The 19,369-nt window shown below is 31.0% G+C and overlaps 2 protein-coding genes and 3 non-coding genes across 7 annotated transcripts; 2 read left to right on the top strand and 3 right to left on the bottom strand.

The window, feature by feature from the left end:
- The first annotated feature begins 1,059 nt into the window (after window positions 1–1,059).
- LOC113864108 lies at window positions 1,060–1,182 on the top strand. Its single transcript, XR_003504712.1, has one exon. It is a non-coding gene; the product is annotated as a small nucleolar RNA U3 (small nucleolar RNA).
- Window positions 1,183–2,731: 1,549 nt separating this feature from the next.
- Window positions 2,732–4,224, bottom strand: LOC113863114 (60S ribosomal protein L21-2-like). The gene is made up of 2 exons (XM_027496544.1): window positions 3,930–4,224; window positions 2,732–3,368 (listed from the first exon to the last, which is right to left on the bottom strand). Exons 1-2 carry the CDS (start codon window positions 4,164–4,166, stop codon window positions 3,111–3,113), a joined length of 495 nt encoding a protein of 164 aa, XP_027352345.1. The 5' UTR covers window positions 4,167–4,224; the 3' UTR covers window positions 2,732–3,110.
- Window positions 4,225–7,838: 3,614 nt separating this feature from the next.
- Window positions 7,839–8,025, bottom strand: LOC113864068. The gene has a single exon (XR_003504672.1). It is a non-coding gene; the product is annotated as a U2 spliceosomal RNA (small nuclear RNA).
- A 1,821-nt stretch (window positions 8,026–9,846) lies between these two features.
- LOC113864107 lies at window positions 9,847–10,072 on the top strand. Its single transcript, XR_003504711.1, has one exon. It is a non-coding gene; the product is annotated as a small nucleolar RNA U3 (small nucleolar RNA).
- Window positions 10,073–11,208: 1,136 nt separating this feature from the next.
- Window positions 11,209–18,222, bottom strand: LOC113861844 (cystathionine beta-lyase, chloroplastic). 3 transcript variants are annotated; one of them, XM_027494907.1, is made up of 13 exons: window positions 18,029–18,222; window positions 17,537–17,705; window positions 17,344–17,456; window positions 16,911–16,981; window positions 16,733–16,824; window positions 16,239–16,326; window positions 15,990–16,101; window positions 15,046–15,142; window positions 14,531–14,612; window positions 13,769–13,886; window positions 12,632–12,739; window positions 12,446–12,548; window positions 11,209–11,617 (listed from the first exon to the last, which is right to left on the bottom strand). In XM_027494907.1, exons 1-13 carry the CDS (start codon window positions 18,092–18,094, stop codon window positions 11,442–11,444), a joined length of 1,395 nt encoding a protein of 464 aa, XP_027350708.1. In that variant the 5' UTR covers window positions 18,095–18,222; the 3' UTR covers window positions 11,209–11,441. The 3 variants fall into 3 exon arrangements, with proteins under 3 accessions (XP_027350708.1, XP_027350709.1, XP_027350710.1); XM_027494908.1 differs by having other exon boundaries at window positions 11,250–11,617; window positions 17,383–17,456; window positions 18,029–18,197; XM_027494909.1 differs by lacking the exons at window positions 16,239–16,326; window positions 16,733–16,824 and having other exon boundaries at window positions 11,250–11,617; window positions 18,029–18,197.
- Between the last annotated feature and the right edge of the window lie 1,147 nt (window positions 18,223–19,369).

Here is a 19,369-nt window from a genome sequence, read left to right as displayed (position 1 = left end):
ATCCCGGAGTCCTTTAATAAGATATTTAAGGAGATGATAAACATCTAAATGAGTGTTCTTCGATTCGACATGAGTTGACTTAATCAGTTGACAGCAAGCAAATTTCATGTTTGGAGATGATGAGATATAGCAGTCTGCTAAGAAGTCTTAAATATTGTGAGTGATTCGATAATTTATCACCTTCGTATGTACTTAGTTTTAGGTTGGGATCCATAGGAAGGATTGCTAATTTAGAGGAGATGATTCTAGTATCTTCAAATAGAGAAAGAACATATTTTCTTTGAGACATATATATAACTTTTGAGTGTGTCAACTCTAATCCAACAAAATATTTCAACTTACTCAAGATTGAGTTCAAAATGACTTTGCAATTCGTGTTGAACTTTATTATGTTAAGAGTCGGGTGTTGCCATTATAATATCATCTAGATAACTTTTGAGAACTTTGTAAACCATTGTTGGGAAGCTTAGTTAAGACCATAAATTGATTTATGTAATTTGCTTACCTTATTCTCCTCCTTAGTCTTAAGCCTGACTGGAAGATCTATGTACACTTCTTTAAATAAGCCACCATTAAGGAAGGCATTATTAATGCAATTGAAGTAGTTTCCAACCTTCAATTGTTGCTAAAGATAATAAAACCCTTACAGTGGTAACTTAGACTATTGGAGAGAAGACATTTATGAAATCAATCCCTACTTGTTGACACCAGTAGTTAGTCATACCATCTCACTGAATATGTCAAAGCTAACAGCTGCAGAGAGATCAACCAGAGAAAAATATAAACGATTATGCAACAAACACCTCTGACAATGTTTAATGGATTCACCTCTCAAACTTAATTTTCGTTCTACAAGGTTTGAACAATTTCTGAACTCTGCAGCCAGCTACGCTGGACAAAGGTCTCTTAAAAATTCCCGCACTTTGACAATCTTTTAGCCTGTAACAAAAGCCACAAGATGGTTACTAGCACGGTCACTGACATAAAATAGAAATAGTCCCATTGAAAGAATTTAGCTACAGACAAGGTTTTATATTGGCAAGCGTGAAGCAAGCGGTCACGACCTTACTTGAACAGGATCTATTCTATAGGCTCGTAACTCTGTTTCCTTGAGTTCTAAGGAGACAGGAACCTACGTCTGGTGGATGACTCATGACCGAGAGTGGTTCAACTTTACAGGATAAGGCCTATTTAAGTTCTGATTAAATTATAATAATGTTCACATTGTTGAACTTGTCCAATCTTTATTGTCATTTACAAAGTGATATACGAGAGAGCCTATTAGATGGTTTATTTAAAGTTAACTAATATTTCAAATAAGTCTTCGCTTTCGCACTTCAGATAAGCTAAATCTCAAATATAAGTGAGCGCAAAACTCTTATTGGAGCACTGAGCGGAATAATTGCTACCTTTGAGTGTACCCGAGGACATATTAGAAGCTACAGGATCCTTAGCTTGCAAGATATAAAGGAAAACCGAGGCTATTTTTGTTCATACATAACCGTGAAAATGATACAAGTATTTATAGAGGAGAAAATACATAGTAACCTTAATATACGTAGGTTTGAAAAAAAGGATTGAAATAAGAGTTAGTTTTTTTGAGAAAGGAAATGGCATTGGTGATTACCTAATGCATTGCAATGCTATGAAGTTGGGTTGTAGAGGATGGAAAGAAAAGCAAAGATGTTTGATGTCATTTACATATTACTAATATTGTGAAAAATATAAATCATAGCAAGATAGCAAGATCTGGGCGCTAAAGGGAAACTTAGTTCACATGCGACACAGTACTCAAGCAGGCAGTCAAAAGTATTATGACTAACAATGAAGCACTATATTATCCCGATAAATCTAGGTGTTTATACGGTTACATCGGCGATTGTCAAATTGCAGTGCCTATCTCAAACGAGAAATAACCAATTTAGAATAATATCTCCTCAAGATAACTTCAAATTCATGGAAACTACGAAGTAAAACCAGAGAATAAATGAGAGAAGCTAGAGCCAAAAAGTAATTAGCAGGTAGAACTTCGGGGACAATTACCTCTTATGCGTCAAATCCAAGAATAAGCAAATAAGACTTGTTTCTGAAACTTCTTTGAAGTTTTGCCAAGCCTCAGGCCTGAAAGTAACATAGCAAAATCTAATTCTTTTGACTCCAAAAATGTCCTAAGAAGTGAGTGTAATAGATTCACTGCTATGACGGGTATTCAAAGCACCTCAAATCTGAGAAAATAACTTGGATTCCCTCTAATCCCTCTATTTCACCGGCTCATAACTAAAAGGGATTTTGAGTTTATTTTAGATAAACTTAACACGAGGCTAGCATATTGGAAGGGAAGTTTTCAGTAAATCAAGGAAATTGACGTTGGTTACTTCAGTATTCAATCTTTTGCCAGGTTATGTCACGCAGTCATCGTGATTGCCTAATATCATCTGTGTCGATTGATGTACTCGATGAAACACCTTCATTCCATACCATTTCACTCTTTACCAGCAATCCAAGCATAATTATCGTGATTGCCTAATACTAGGACCGCGTTGCAACACAAAACAAGTGCACATTTTCGAAGAAAATGTCCCTAATTGTCGTGGCCTCGTAATAAAAAGATAGAAACTATTACAAAAATATCAAAGTGTAACAATTACACCAGTGAATGTCTAGATTTATCTGGCATTCAAACTCTTAAATATTTTGCCAAAAAAGGCTTCTCTTAAACAAAACGAAGTAAAACAAGAGGAGAGTTTTTATACCAAAATTAATAAATTATTATAACGAGTTATAGATTGTAACTCAGCGGCGCCGACGTTTGGTCGAGGGTATATACAAATATTAATCAAGATATAAGCAAAATCAGGGGTATATAAAAATCATCAATACACAATGCTACTGAGACATGATTTCATCCACCACTCCCATGCTACCTACTAGCATACGAAAAGAGATTAAAGCATAATACTGAGGAGGAACAAAATATAACATATCCTTGTATTTAGAATCAAACAAGGCAAAACTTGAGTCTGACTGTTGATAAATTATAAGGCTCTTCCAAAGAAAAAAGGACTAAAACCCAGAGAAGAAAAAACCTAGGCAATTGAACAGAGAACAGACTAGTAACCGCCTTTAAGGTCATTGACGACATCATAAGGAATGGGAGTAACAGTCTCCAAAGTGGCACCTTCAACCATGAAACCTGGTTTAGGTCCTTCAGGCTGCCTCTTGGTGCTAATGACCTCTCCCTTAGCCTTAGCATCAGCCTTGAGTTGGTCATTCTTGATCTTCCTCAGCCGGAACTCCTCAGTGCACCTTGAAGGCTGCACATGCTCCACACGAACATGGATTCTCTTTCTGATTATTCTGTTACCCACCTACACATCACATTCAGTCCTTCAATAAGCTTGGTTAACTTCTACCAATTCTAACATGCAGCAACTCAAAAACTGATAAAAAAAAAAGACTAAGAACAAAAATTTATTTAAAACTACAAATGTGCAGAAAATAATCATTAAATTATTAGTGAAATGGAATGTAACCCGCACAATTTCTTTTTTGTAATTTTTAATAAATTTCAATACAATAGCTAATTGTCTATTGTTTGCATTTCTCATAAGAACAAATACTCAACAAAATGGCGTCGCCCAAGAGTCAGGTTCGGTCTGAAAACCAGACACCGAAAAACTGAAATCTGATCTAGAAAATGCTATTTAGAACATATAAGCGTATGAACCTTAAAATCGATGTCGGCTACAGAGAGAATACATATCAAATTAAGTTGAAATAAAGACAAAAGGCAAAAGTAAAAGAACAAAGATCATCAACTAGGTACATGAATAGATAATCACAAATGTTTTGCAAATGATAACTTAACAATAAGAGACAAACGGAGAGCAATTACGACAGATCTGAGGGAGGGAAAGAGAGAGTGAGACCTGTTTGTTGACCTCGACACCAATGGCACGTTTGGTGACGTTCCAGACGCGACCAGTGCGGCCATGATAGAACTTGTGAGGCATACCTTTTTGAACGGCGCCATTGACCTTGATGTCGACGTAGTCACCGATGTGGTAAGTCCTGAGGTAGGTGGTGAGGGCAATGGTACCCTTCTTCCTGAATGGACGAGAGAAGGAATCTCTCGTACGAGCACGCAAACCATGACCAGCCGGCATTTTTCCTCAACTAGGGTTTCTCTCTTTCGCTCTGCTCCGATTAGGGTTGAAGGTGACGGCTGCGTGTCTATATATACGTGTTCGTGTCTCTCTCACACTCTCACACTGTTTATTTATAAATTTTGTCAGGAAATAAATTTTTATTCATTAATTTAATATTTAATAGATATTGTTATGATAAAAATAAAACTATTTTAAATCAATTTAAACTTACATAAGCAAAACTTTTATGCTATTTAATAACGTTGTATTAGATACCTTTTTTATAAACTTCACCATTAACATTTTTTACAAAACTATATTTATAAAATTTTACATTGATTTATAGTTATTTAATAATTTATTATTATATATCAAAATTAATTTAATATTTACTTTTAAAGCATATAAAGTTAGAGAAATTTAATTAGAACCATATTTCCTATTCATTTTTTTTTCAAAATTTAACACAATCAACATAATTAATTATAATTTAGCAAATACATTAATAATAATTATTTTTACTATTTTTATATAAATATTTAGAAAAATATTTTACAATTAAAAATATTTTTTAAAACTAAAATGTGTAACAATTATAAAAATAAGTAAAGTATGCCAAGAAAAAAAAATTCATTAATGAAATATGTGACAAACATTATAATTTATATTTAAGAAATGTTAGTAATATATATTTTAATATATTATTTATAACATATTTTTAATTATTAACTAAAATTTATTAAAATTATAAAAGTATAAGAAAAAATATTAAAGTAAAAATAAAAAATAACTCACATAATTATTATAATTTTTAATAATTTTTAATTTAAATAATATTTTATGTTATAATAGTATTAACTTTTGTTATTAAATAACATTTAAAATGTCAAATTTATTTGATATGGTTTGAACAACTAATTTAACTAATTTTTATACTGCGGGTGAACTTTATAATAAGTTATTTTTGCTATTTTTTATACTAACTTTTAACAATAAAAAGAAACACTTTTATAATTAAAAAATATTTTTTTCAAATTAAAAAATCTCTAATAATTGATCAACAAATAAAGAGATGCCTTAAAAAAAAATCTCATAAATATGATAATGCACAAGCACTACAATTTGTTAAGATTGAAAATGGTTCAATCAAGAATTTAAGAGAGAAAACTCTTAAACAAGCACAATGCTCTTTCTAAGAACACATGTCTATCTTCCCATTCTAATCTCCAAAGTTTAATACAAATTTAGTTTGAGTTTGTCTCATTTGGAATTAAATAAAAGAAAATTACAAATCCTTTAACACAAGCAAAATTAAGTTGTCTAAGTGGTTGAAGAGCAAACTTAACTTCATGTGCTCTCATTTGAAATCAAATAAAAGAAAATTACAAATCTTTTAGCACAAGTAAAACTAAGTTGTCTTAGCTGTTGAGAAATAAGAGTTAAATTTATCTCATTTGGAATCAAATAAAAGAAAATTACAAATTCTTTAGCACAAGCAAAACTAAGCTGTCTTAGCTGTTGTGAAACAAACTTAACCTTATGTGCCTGAGTTTAAAATCAGCTAGCATCACTTTTTTTTTAATTCCAAAATAAAAAACGAAAATATAATAAAAAGATATATTCCCAATGACTAAATTGTAATCAAGTCTTCAAAAAATCAGATTGACAATTAGGCTCTTTTCCTTTAATTCCGAGTGGTCTATGCAGTGCAAATGTGTTGGGCTTTCCAGGCCTGGACCTTAATTTAGGCTTGGGCTTGATGTCCTTATCAACTTGGGCTTGGACCTTGACGTTCTCATCAAATGTTGACCAGCATGATGAAATTTTTAGATGAGAAGACAACGCAATAACCATACCAACTATAGTTCAGCAGCAACCAGCAACCTTGATTGGAACAAGCTATACAATCAGCAAGTTCAATTACAAACAACTAATCTTAACGAGTGTGGTAATTAATATGTGCCAAGGAATTGCTACCCTACCCCTGTGGAGGACTAGCTAGACGCCCCTGCACAATGAAAGAAAAGTGAATCAAGTTAGGAGAAAATACACTTTTTTTTTTCTGGAGGAAAATGCCGACACATATAACTAAACAGTTATTAACGTTTTGGAGCAATATGTTAAAACAAATGGCAACACTGGCAAAACATAACAATCACAATCAGTTATGTCTCCTGTTTCAGAGGAGAATTTAGAGAGATTGTAAAATCTCCAAAGAAGTTGCATCCTTGGTCAGAAAAGTTCAAGAAAACAAAAGGTTGAATTTGCAGTTGTGTGATAAATAGTCTGACCCATATACTTTTCTTAAAAAATCTTCATAATCGCGTAAATAATATAATAATTAATATATATAAAATTTATGTCAAAATATTTGATGTGACCATTATTGTATTCCTGCATACCATATTTATGTATTTGATCCCTAAACCTTTTTCTTCGATATTTTTTAATATAAGAGTATTTAAAATACAAAAAAAAATCTAAAAATTATAAAAAATAATTGAAAAATTGAGTCAGCAACTGGCCAAGACCGATTCTGATCTAGCATACATGAGCCAACCAAATTTTGGGCATGTCAAATGGAAAGTAGACATGAATTTTTAAAACTTAACCCCCACCCCCCATCATATGTCAAAATATTCAATTTAGCCTATAAAAACAGGAATTGAAGAAGGTCTTTTTTAGGTCGCAGTTAATTTGAATGTTCAATTTGTTGAATTTAACACGATCTCTATTGTCATTAACAGACTGATATCCTGAAGAACCTATCAATATAATGGTATGATTTTATGATTACCAGCTAAGAACTTTTTTTAATTGGAGTCTGGTGGAAGAATTGTCACAAAAATTGACAGTTATGAAAAGTGCTCGAGTGCTTACAATATGTTAGAAAGCAAACCACAGATACTGGACCCTTTGCCTACCATACGAGTATATTAGACAATCAAACACATTCTTAAATTATTTATCTACCAAACCTGAAAAGTGGAAATCACTTCATGGATAACTAGGCAGACCAACATATTTTACTTTCTTCATTCAAGGATGGAAAGAAAGGAACTCAGGAGTCTTCTGTGTATTATCCTGCACATTTTTCGTTTAAAGGTTTTATTTATCATTTATAAATAAAGGTCACCTATAAAGGTAATCACATGACCACAAGACCAGAAACCTGAAGAAGGAAAGTCGCATATTCTAGACATGATGAACATTGGATCTGTAACAGAGTCAATTTGAAATTCAATTTTAAACTCTTAAGTGCAGAAATAGAAAAGCTATGACATGAGGAAGTAATACACTATGCAGTCAAAATAGTCATGCATCTCCCATCACCAAAATAGTCAAGGATATAGAAAGCTTGACCGTCTACACGAAATTGTTAAAGAAGCCATGTTCTAAAGCTAATAAGAAAAAGATTTTGGAAAGGGATTAATGATATTTTCGACTCTAATGTGATGTAGAACCCAAGTAACAACACTGTTAATTCTGAAAGTTCCACAAATCAAAATATCAAATTATACAGAGGATGCAGTAATAACAGAAAATGAAATAAGTGGACAAGAAATTTTCATGTAAACATAAAAATGTATATTATGAGATATTCACCAAAAAGAGTCAAATATAAAAATTTATAACCAATCAAAACAAGATAAATTAAATACAAATCACAAAGAAATTGAACTGAATTAGATGGGATGCACCAGCCCCGTGCTGTAGTGGGCGATGCACGAGGACAACAGTAGCAAGCTACATTTAAGGGTCCTCTCCCTTCAAAAATAAATATAATACCATGTGAACCAATGGTTCACGCATCAGATATTAAACTGATAAGAACAGATACTACACTTGATCTTAGCCAAAAGGCCGAGAAAGGTATGCTTAGCAAGATAACAGATGATTCATTTTATAGCTGGCTTAAACATTATTGGTTCATACTTCTTCTGTGTGGGACTTAACAAAGGACAGAAATAAACAAGACTGATAATTTGTAAACGGCAGAGAACTTGTTTGCATCTTATAGAGCCAATGAAACCCAAAACTCATCTGCCTATCTCTTGAAAAAAAAAATGAAATTAAGTTGACTTGTTTAATGTTTAGGAACCAAAGAGTGCCAAAAAAAAAACAAAAAACAAAAAATTTTATCCAAGAGGAACAATTGGAAGGAGGCACATTCAAGAGATAATACAAATATAGATGTAGAGTGTTGTTGGACAATAGACTATGTTTATTTCACCTAATGTTGGAGTTGTAGTGATGTTTTTGTGTAGTCTTTAACTACGAACAGTGATGAGTTTTTTATTCAATTTTTTTGTATTCTGCTTTATAAGGACCCTTAATGTCATATTCGTCACTGTTTGATTGTTTAAATTGGCTTTTAGAAGTGGCTTGATCCTCCAAAAATTGAATTATTTTTTAGAAAGTTGTTCATGAAAATTATTAACAAATGAAAAAAGAATTTATAAAGTATATTTGATTCAAAGGTGTCATGCTGCACCTAAATCTATCATGCACGTGTGATTAATAATTTTAACTAATTTTAAAATTCATTATTTTTTATTAAAAATAAATTAAATTAAATTACTATTATTGAATAATAAAGTTTCTATAATTAAAAAGTATCAATTTTATAAAATTAATTTTAGAGAGAGAAACTTTAAAAATAATTTTGAAGCTTTAGAAGACAACTATTACAAATAAAGAGAACAAAATTAGAAATAGAAATTTAAATAATAATAATTTTTAGATAGAGGATAAATTATTTATTCTTTTAGGATTTTTTGAAAAAATAAAAACATTTTTTTAAAAAAATTAATAAAAAAATAAGAGTCATTTTAATAATTAATCATCTATTTTTTTCCCTCTTAATATGAAACATAAAAAAAAGAGTTTTCTTTCCACTTCCTTATTAAATTCTCAAACAAAGTTTAAGGGACACAACGGTCAATTTTTTATTAATTAAAAGTAGTTTTATTTTATTATGCAATTTTCCTTTTCATGTAATTTACTTTTTGGTGCCCAAAAGATGGTCCATCATCTCATAAGCCATAAGATTATTTTCCCTTTGTACATTAACAAAGTTGCAAATGGTTCTATTCATTCTCTTGATTCATCGTTGATATTTCAAGAAAAGTGATAGCTATTATGGAATTAAGCGGCATGATTGCAGCCATTGTAAGTCTAAATAACATAATTCTTCGAATTTGATTAGTAACTCACCTTCTTGCTAGAATTAGTTATAGTTATACTACCTCATTGAATATACTATTTTCATGTGCACTGAGACATTAGTTACTAATTGGATATCATGGCTGGGAACATGTTGGGCTCGGTTTTTTTAATGATCACAAACAATCAAAGACAATTATTGTTTCCATTCATTTTCGGATTTGTGTAGTGAACCCACAATGCTGTAACCAATACTAGCAACAATGTCTTCCTAATTTACCACTCAAATTTTGTCCATGTTCCACAGGTTTCAAGTTCTGAACTCTATACACAATAAATCTTGCAGTTCAAATTCCCCTAAGAATTCTTACATACACCATGATAATCACACCGTCATCCTGTAACAAAAGTCACAACTACGTTACTAATCTGACACTGACACTGACACCGACACCGACATGAACATAGTCCCACATTGAATGGATTTAGATAAAGACAAGGGTTTATATTGTTAAGAATGAAACATGCGGTCACGACCTTACTTGAACGGGATCTGTTCTATAGGCTCGTACCTCTGTTTCCTTGAGTTCTGAGGAGACAGGAACCTACGTCTGGTGGATGAATCAAGACCGTTTGATCAGAGCGTGATTATTGGCTCGGTAAACCCTTTCTTAGGAAAAGGCTCATCTTGGGCTGCAGAGGATCGTTCTCAGACAAATTCATCTGCCTGGGATGGTCACTCGGTTGTCTGACAGACCAACATTGCTTTTTCATTTTGAGTTGAGCAGAATATGGCGTTAACTTCATAACCATTTTTCAGGTACCATATACGATAAACGACTATTTTGCCTTTCCTTTTTATCCAAAAATGAAAATAAGTCATGCACCCAGGCCTCCTCAAATTACGCAAAACTATTCATTTTATTTTACAAACAGTTTTTTTTTTTTTTTTATAATCCGAAATAAGTTAAACTAAATATACGTAAGCCATATTAAGTAAAATCTTAGATAACTACTTATAAGACAAGAAAATAAAAGATAATACAAATAAAATTTTTCTGTTAAAATTAACATATATTTTAATTTTTTTTAAAATTAAATAAGTATACTTCTAAAAAATAGAAACACATAAGTTGATATTAAATTATAAGTAAAATTTTATTCATTTTACTTTCTTATTTTTGTCTTTGTACTTAATGAGAAATTTGTCTAAATTAAACTATAATATTTTTTGGCTTTTAATGCTGTTAAACATTTCATTTTAAATTCAGACACTCTTGCAACGAACATTCCTAACACACTTGTTAGCATATGAACTAATGTCAATTTTATTTATTTTTTAAAATTGTTCAGTTTCTTTTAGCTTTACTGATTTTCAAAGTTAAATTTAGTGTTCAAATAAATAAAAGAATTTGTTTAATAGATTAGGATAGGAATCACACTAATAATAATTAAACATACAGTTTCAACATTCTATAATAAATTAATATTAAATTAACATAAATCCATCATATTATGTCTTAAAAGAGTTACACAATAAATTAAGAATGAACTAAAATCATCTTATTTTTTAAAACGCAAGAAAAAATCCAAGTAAAATCAATATTTTAGCATTCTCATTTATTGATTATCTTGAAAGTGTTTGCTATTTTTACTTTATTTATTTATTTACATTGCAAATAAGAATTTTTCTCAACTTTTTTAATCTTAACTTAGAGATTAATCTAATAGAATAATAAAATACCAAATTAGTACTACATCAATGTTCATGAGACATTACTTTTCTCATTCTTTATATAAATCATTTTTTTTATTCAAACCACATGTATCCTCCCCTGAAAGTAATCTTTTTCGAACTAGAGAAGATTACAATAGGTAATAAACTCTCCTCCAAGCGACAAAGCTTATATAATCCAATATACTTGCGGATGAAGATTGCAATTGCTACATTAAAATTATTGGAAATGTTGATATCTTTACATGCACATGATCTAAGAAACACAAAGTTTCCACACAGAAGGCTCCAAAAATAGAATAACAAAGCTCCCAAATCCTCAACAATAACATGCTAAAATAATGTTCAATCCAACTTCTTTAAGATTGAATATTTAGAATAAATAAATAAATTTAGAGAGGGCCAGTTCTAAGTGCATTGTCTAGATCAGCGATGAGATCATTCACATCCTCAATTCCCACAGATATACGTACAAGATCTTCAGTTAATCCTCTGTCCTCACGAACTGCCGCAGGTATGCTTGCATGGGACATAAAACATGGCATGCTTATTAGAGACTTCACACTCCCTGCCAACAATAAAAATAACAATGTCACCAGGGTCAACTCTCCTTACAATTACTGACATACACACATCAAGAGTGTGTAAAAGAATGTTCAAGAAAACTAAATTAGAAAAGAACCGGTTAACCTCTTCAAAGGACAATTGAAGTGCAAGAGTCCAAATTTTACACACTTATTGTTCAAGAACCTATAATACAAGGTGGGTATACCTTTTGATCTACAATTATGTTTGGACATCATGTGAACATATATATTAGAACCTCCTTTCCCTCTACTTTTTTTTTTAAATAATTCTTTAGCTCTGATTAATTTTAGTATCAGGAAATTAAAATCACCACATAAAAATGTCATCTCATTTTATATATACGGTTATTTCTCAAACTAATTTCATGTAGCTTCAATCAATCAATGCACACAGAATTGTACAGTTGTGCCTTGGAGATTTTTATCAGATTCAGTAAATCAAATAATATTCAAACAATATTTGTTTTGATTAATAATGTATTCTAATTCTATCATTATATTAATATTTAAGCTATGCTAATTCTATCATTTCAATTTTAGGGTCGTGGCTTTTCCATTGGCACACCATTCTTTACAATCACTAACCATAGCACATGGTTCTTCCAATATAAGAGAGGAGATAAGACTAGTGCGTTCATACATATATTAAATTGAATGAAAAGGTCTATTTAGATAATTGTTGAGCTTCATACAATCTGTATTGATAAATAAGAGCAAATATCCTGGAGAACCTATCAAATATAATTATGTTATTTTATTATTACCAGTTTAAAATTCCTTAATTAGAGAATTAATGGAAGAGTTGTTACCAAAGCTAACGGTTATGCTGAAGTATTTGGTAGTTTCAACAATATGCTTTGAAAGTGCGAGGGAACCTGTTAAGAAGCTAAGCACAGACCCTGCACCCTTTGCCTGCAAAGAGACCATATGAATATACGATAATCAATAGTCGTCACCATAGGAACAATACTCTTAAATTTCTATTTATGTAATACCTGAGAATAGTGTAAATCACGTCCAGGATGATTGGGCAAGCCAGCATAATTCACTTGCTTAACTTGAGGATGGGAAGCAAGGAACTCAGCAATCTTCTGTGCATTATCCTGCATTAGATTTTAACAAAGTTGACAATCATAAAAAATGAAAATGGTCATCTTAAATGGATAATGACATGCCAATTGGAAGTTTGGAACTGGAACCTAAAAATGGAAATCACATTCTGTACAAATCAGATTATCAGACCATTAAAAATTGATATCCGGTCTCCAGAAGTTTTATGTAACTCTTAGATTTATAATTTTAAGACATTAGAAATTCAAGTTTTGAAGTCTAAGAGAACAATCAGAGAAACTATTATTATTTAACAGAGCAATGAAAGAAATTAGACTGCCAATCAAACTTATGATTAGTTCATGCATGCCTGTCTCTTCATCACACCATCGCAGCATATAACTATACTGGATGATGATAGAAGGCTTGATTTCTATATGAAATATTGGTAAAGGAGCTCTTCAGCTTCAAAACAAGAAGTATACTACCAAAGAAGAGATTATGGAAAGGTATTCTGGAATGAGAACATGTGAATAACATGAAGTAGAACCAAAATAACCAAGAACACAAGCATATTCTGAAAATTCAGTATTGTTAATATTCAAGCAGTAAGACTTGTGAGTTGTGAAAAGAGGGATATTCATATCCCTCGACAAAAACTAATTTCTAAAAATATGCAACAACAAAATGCAAAAGGATTTTCCTTTTTGAAAAAAATAGGATAAAATCCCAAACTATTAAAATTTAAATTTTGAATATTTGAAACCCTAGCTCCCATAGTCAAGCCCATACTTAAAATAACCCCCAAACCGTGTCATTATCTCTGAATTTTTTTTATCCCTATTCTATTCTGATCAACTTATTAAATAAACTACAATAGATTGAACTTAAGGTACTCAGGAAAAAGATCCATGTGTATTTTTGCACAAGATATTTCAGCCAATTGTATTCATTTCACTAGACTAATCATTAAAAAACCTATAACTATAGTCAAAAAACAGAGAGGCAAACAAGACATGACTCCAATGTTATTAGCTAAATAGCAGAAGCACTTCGAGATTAAAGAAGGTTTCAAGTAGCACCTGTTGCTTTTCAATTCGCAGGGCCATTGTCTTGATTCCACGCAAACAAAGCCAACACTCAAATGGAGCTAAGCCTGAACCCTCTGCATTTTGCAAGAAATACAGTTCCTTTCCCAACCTTAAGATTGATGAAAGAAGGTAAACATCCGGTAGGGGATGCAAAGAGCATAGTGAGTACCAATTGACAATAATTTAAAAGAATAAATATAAAAATGAAAACTTCATTAGAAGTAAAATTGCAAGTAGTTTATGGAAGAAATAAAATTGTTAACAACTCAACTTTGGGTTAAATGAAGCAAATAAAAGACAAAATCGGAATGAAAAAAATAATGGCAAGAATACTATGTAATAATTTTGAAGGAGCTCAAACACGTAGAAGTTAACAGAGCAAAGAGATTACTTCCTTCTCCCTTCGGCAAAGAATTTTTATAATTAAAAGTTCAAATCATCATCTAGCGTTTGATTTAAAACCAAGCTCATGGAATTCTTCACTACATATCTTACAAAAAAAACAATTCACTCAAGCAATTCAAATATGCATCAGTCCATCTCGTAGAAGACCTTGTCAAAATTTACTGATTTGTTTAATAAATTAGAAGACAAACATTTACTCATAACATCTTTATAAAAAAATATGCTTTTCAATTGAAATCTAAATCACGAAATTATTGTAAATCAATACAGACTTACAAGTTCAAATGACAACAACAAATTCATATCTTTAATATCTAAAAATCTGAGAAACATTAAAAGAGAAACTACCTTTCACTTTTCACAGCAAGCACACCAGCCATAATATCACTATGTCCAGCAATGAATTTGGTAGCTGAGTGCATGACAATATCTGTGGCAAAAAAGTAATAGTCTAACTGTGTAACCATTGGGCACAACTTGGCATGCTGGGGTGTTCTTACTAAATTTCTTTATACATTAAAAAAAGAGTGGAAAATGCAGTTTGCATTTCATCATACCCTGTACAATATTTTTACTCAAATGAAAACAGAGTAAACATTACAGTGAATATATATCACTAAACAGCCAATCAAAATGGATATGTGATTTTTTTATTCTTATGTTTTGTTAAGAGATACAGGCACAAAACCCAGTACCAATGATGAAGTAAACTGAATCACTGTTTTTTTCTCACTCTCAGCCACAATGGTTTTCAATATTTCACTCCTCTCAAATTCCACCCTCAATTTTTACTGCATGTTAGCAAGCATGATTTAAAGAAGTGACTAAATCTATTTGTACTCATTAGCTTACAATACTTATACCTGCTCCAAGTTCCAATGGCTGAGACAACACAGGTGACATTATGCTATTGTCCACTAACACAAGAGCATCATGTGAATGAGCCATCTCTGCTATTTTCTGGGCATGGATTAAGAAAGGGAAAGAAAAAGAAATTTTATATTATTGAGAGTAGAACCATTGAAAAATATTTCATATCAGAAGTTCATACCACAGAATATAAAAAGAGGATTCGCTATATGTTTTATATATTAGATATATACAAATAACTTACTCCTGATAATAAACAAGTGACAGACTGACAGTACAACAATAAAATAGTGAAGCTAACAGTGCTTAAGGAAAGAAAACTCCTAAAAATTTATGGACTAGTGTATAATCTAAACTGATTGTAAATTATCATCAAGTGAGAAAACTTGATTTTTAATTAACAAGTAAAACATACACGCATCTCCCTCATTAGCGTATGAAAAATAATATTGGCAACTTGGCAAGTCTGAAAGTTTCATCACAGCAGTAACCTCTTATCTAGGTATTAAAAAATTGTTGGAAAAAATATGTATTGCTGGGAGTCATGATTAGATGTACAGCCCGATAGAAATTAAAGTCAAGGAGAGATCTAGTGATTATTCATAATTGTAACACTTCAAATGTCAAGGCAAAAATCATCTTGTTCCCTGAAGTAATGATATATCAAATGGGAAAGTGGGGGGTTGGGAAGCAGGGTCAAAGCTCCATTATTGAAAGACATGAAGTCCACAGCATTTCATGAATACTCAGACACATGTACTCCCTTGCACATGACATTTCAAATTTAGAAACCAATGACAGAAACTTCCTCTCAGTTATAGGTGTAACAACACTGAGGGAGGAAAAGAAGGACAACAACAGCCACCACATAAAAACATAAAAGAATTCAAGATCATTAACACTCCAAAAATCAGAACTACAAAATACGACACCTTACTTGAATATCAGATATTTGTAGCCGAGGATTGGTTGGACTCTCAAGCCACACAAGCTTAGTCCTGGGTCCAATAGCTGATGCAACCTCATTTAGATCACTTGTATTTACCCGCCTGTACAAGCAAGAATTGAAGAATGATCACTAATAGACTTATGCTCCACAGAATCAACAATATTGCTGGTCTGTTTGTATAATTAATTACTGATTATACAGTAAATAAAATAAGAACAGCTAACAAATCAGACTAACTTCACCACAACTCCAGTCCTTGGAACTACTTGAGACAGCAGCCTATCTGAGCCACCATAAATATCATCTCCAGCAACAATTTCCTCACCTATAGTACATGCACACTCTCAGGAGTAAATAACAAGAAACTATCATGTTTTCTCAAAAAGCAAAGCTATCCTGTCAGAATACATTACTTGCAACTCTACTGTGCATCAATAAGTTTTCTCTGTTCTAGTTTTGTCATGAATTTAACACAGCAACAATCAAGGGCAAATTGCAAGAAAAGTGAAACTACACTGACTCTCCATAGTAGCCAAAAAATAATGGCACACTATGGCGCCAACAGTGTGCACATGTTTTATATTTTTATAGTAAAATTATAATTTAAACCATAGATATTTAAATAAAAAACCTTAGAGCTCATAACTACTTAGTAACTAATTTAATCTATATTCACATCACTAACAATGAAGAAAGATAAGATTTTATCACACTGAAAAGAGAAAAAGCACCAGTTCCAACAAGATGAGCAACAGCAGTCAAAGCAGCCATTCCACTGGTGAAGCACAGGGCTCTATCTGCTTTATCAAGTTTTGCCAGTAAGCTGAGAACATAAAACACAAATTAAAAGTGGATGGACAAAGAAACATAATATGAATACAAAACACAAACCAACCGGTTGAATCAAACCTTTCTAAAGCATCTCGAGTAGGATTTCCACTTCTAGTATAGTCATAGGGACCATTTTCTACTGCAGAAGGCTGCATGAAGAAGAGTATAAAACATAGAGAAGTTAAAAGAAAGATATACAACAGAGATATTAAATATTCAGGGAGCATTTGAAAGAACTTATGAAAACAGCTTATGATTCATAAACTATTTTTAGTATATTTCAATAAACTTATTGGTATAACTTATTAAAATAATCTCTTTTCAACTTATTCCAATAAGTTTACGATCATATTTATGCCATAAGTCCTCGTATAATAAGAGCTTATTGAATAAGTGCTTAATCAAGTTATTTACCTAAACGCACCCTAAATAAACAAAATACTCATGCACTGACTCAAGACACCAAAGTCATATAAATGAACAAATCCAGAAATAGGGACTTTAGTCACACCTGCTTAAAAGTAGCAGTTTGGTAAAGTGGGAGACTAACTGCTCCATAAGGATCAAACTTATCCTCAAAATTCATCACCATTGTCGAAATACTAGGTTCCCTTATCTCTTCTTCTGCAAACAGATAGAGTCAGTACTCAAACACAGAACATAAACCATATATATCTAGTGTCAGTCCAGGAAACAGCACATACCACTTAAGCACCTTGCAGCATCATCCACCAAAGATGGTGAACCCACATCCATCTCTCTATCAACCAAACAATTCAGCTTGAACCCATTAGCACACAACAGTCTCTTGGTCCGGAAATTTGCTGAATTGTAAAACCCTAAACACTCCCACCTATTTGCAGCAGTTGTGTTCTAAAACACACCACACCAAGGAGAGAATAATAAGAGCATTAGACAAATGGAAATGGGTTATCATCATTGAGTGAAAAAATTTCTATTTAACTTCTATTTAACCAAGGGGTCCTGAAATCAAGTCTCCCAACATCATGGAGTTTCAAGTTCTAACTTCTCATATCCACAAGAGTGCATTTTTATTTATTTTTTTCGTTTTTGCATTTCACCCCTTTTGGCCAAATATGTTAATAGTGTGTGTTTTTGCACTCTCAAGAAACAAAGCACAATATGAATATACAGCAAATAAAGAAGGAAAAACTAAAGGAAAGGGGTTTTAGAACCTGAGAGTAATGATCAAGGACAAGGGATTGAAGAAAGGGCTTGAGAGTGATTGAAGAAGAAAACATTATTGAAATTTATGTGTTTGGAATTGTACTATGTTGTCTTCTGCGCTTGTGTGCTGATGGATTGTTCCACTGCAATGCTGCCTTTGCATTTGTCCCCATTTCGGCGAGTAGGGGAAATTTCTATAATTTTTTTTATTTGATAAGAAAAGAACAAATGAGTTAAACTAACTCGGGTTTGTTTTCTCTTTTTATATATAATTTTTTTATTTTAAAAACAAAAAATAGAAAAACTTGTTTATCAGAATAGGTTATAAAAATTATTTTAAAATTTAATTTTTTTTATTTTTAGTTTTTAAAATTAAAACTTGTTTATTAAAGTAGGTTTTAAAGATTATTTTTAAAATTAATTTTTTATTTTCAGTTTTTAAAATTAAAATCATAATTATTATTTTAATGTTTTTGTTTTATTTTTCTGTTTTTCTTTCTAAAACTAATAAAATTTTAATTAAAACATTTTTAAAAACTAAATTATCAAACAAATTTTATTTTATTTTATTCAAAAAATAGTTTTATAAAATTATTTTAAAATATAATTTTAAAAATTAAAAATTAAAAATTAAAACTAAATCAAACAAGCCCTTAATCTCTAGTCTTAAATTATTTGCAATTTTTAAATAATTTTTATATTTTAAAAATTTATAATTAAGTCTTTTTGGCACAAAATTAAATATCTGAATTTATATATTATTTATATTTTAATCTCTGAAATAAGATTCTCTCGATAAATAGTGAAGTTAAACGAAATATTTTTTATTTTCTTGGGTAGTTTAAAGATTAGGAGCATGTTTTGTGTAGAGAATACAAAAACTACAAATGAAATCCCAAAATGAAATTAATGGTAACAAAATTTTGAATACATTTTATGAAATGCTTCCTACAACAGTGGTTTATTTTCTATTTATATAGAAGTGGATTCTGTTTAGTTTCCAAACGGAAGCTAATTTGTTGGATTAAATGAATTAATAAATTTTGAATTATTTTAAAATTTTTAATTAATTCAGAAACTTACTAATTAATTTAACAAAAACCAGTTGTTTATTTATTCTTTTATTTTTTTTTAGGGTGCTAATCATACTTACTTTTATTTTGTGAATATAAGAACTTTTATTTGGTAAAAATAACTTAAGTACACGGAATAAATAACTTTATTTTACGCGCATTAATAGAATTTTATTTATAAAAATTTAAATAAAAAATAATATAACTTTAAATATAATATTTTAATTTTTATTAATCTATGTATGATAGAGTTGTTTATTTAATGGAATAACTTAG

The sequence above is a fragment of the Abrus precatorius genome, unplaced genomic scaffold (assembly GCF_003935025.1).
Source record: "Abrus precatorius isolate BTA unplaced genomic scaffold, Abrus_2018 Scaffold3, whole genome shotgun sequence".
Classification (NCBI taxonomy): domain Eukaryota; kingdom Viridiplantae; phylum Streptophyta; class Magnoliopsida; order Fabales; family Fabaceae; genus Abrus; species Abrus precatorius.
Note: the sequence above shows the minus strand (reverse complement) of the source record. Positions and strands in the feature narration are given on the sequence as shown.

Coding starts and splice junctions, on each gene's coding strand:
- LOC113863114 (XM_027496544.1), bottom strand. CDS start 4,166: ATGCCGGCTGGTCATGGTTTGCGTGCTCGTACGAGAGATTCCTTCTCT. Junction 3,369..3,929: donor GTGTCGAGGTCAACAAACAG/GTCTCACTCTCT, acceptor TGTGATGTGTAG/GTGGGTAACAGAATAATCAG.
- LOC113861844 (XM_027494907.1), bottom strand. CDS start 18,094: ATGTTTTCTTCTTCAATCACTCTCAAGCCCTTTCTTCAATCCCTTGTC. Junction 17,706..18,028: donor TCCTTGATCATTACTCTCAG/GTTCTAAAACCC, acceptor GGTGTGTTTTAG/AACACAACTGCTGCAAATAG. Junction 12,549..12,631: donor GTGATTTACACTATTCTCAG/GTATTACATAAA, acceptor GTCTCTTTGCAG/GCAAAGGGTGCAGGGTCTGT.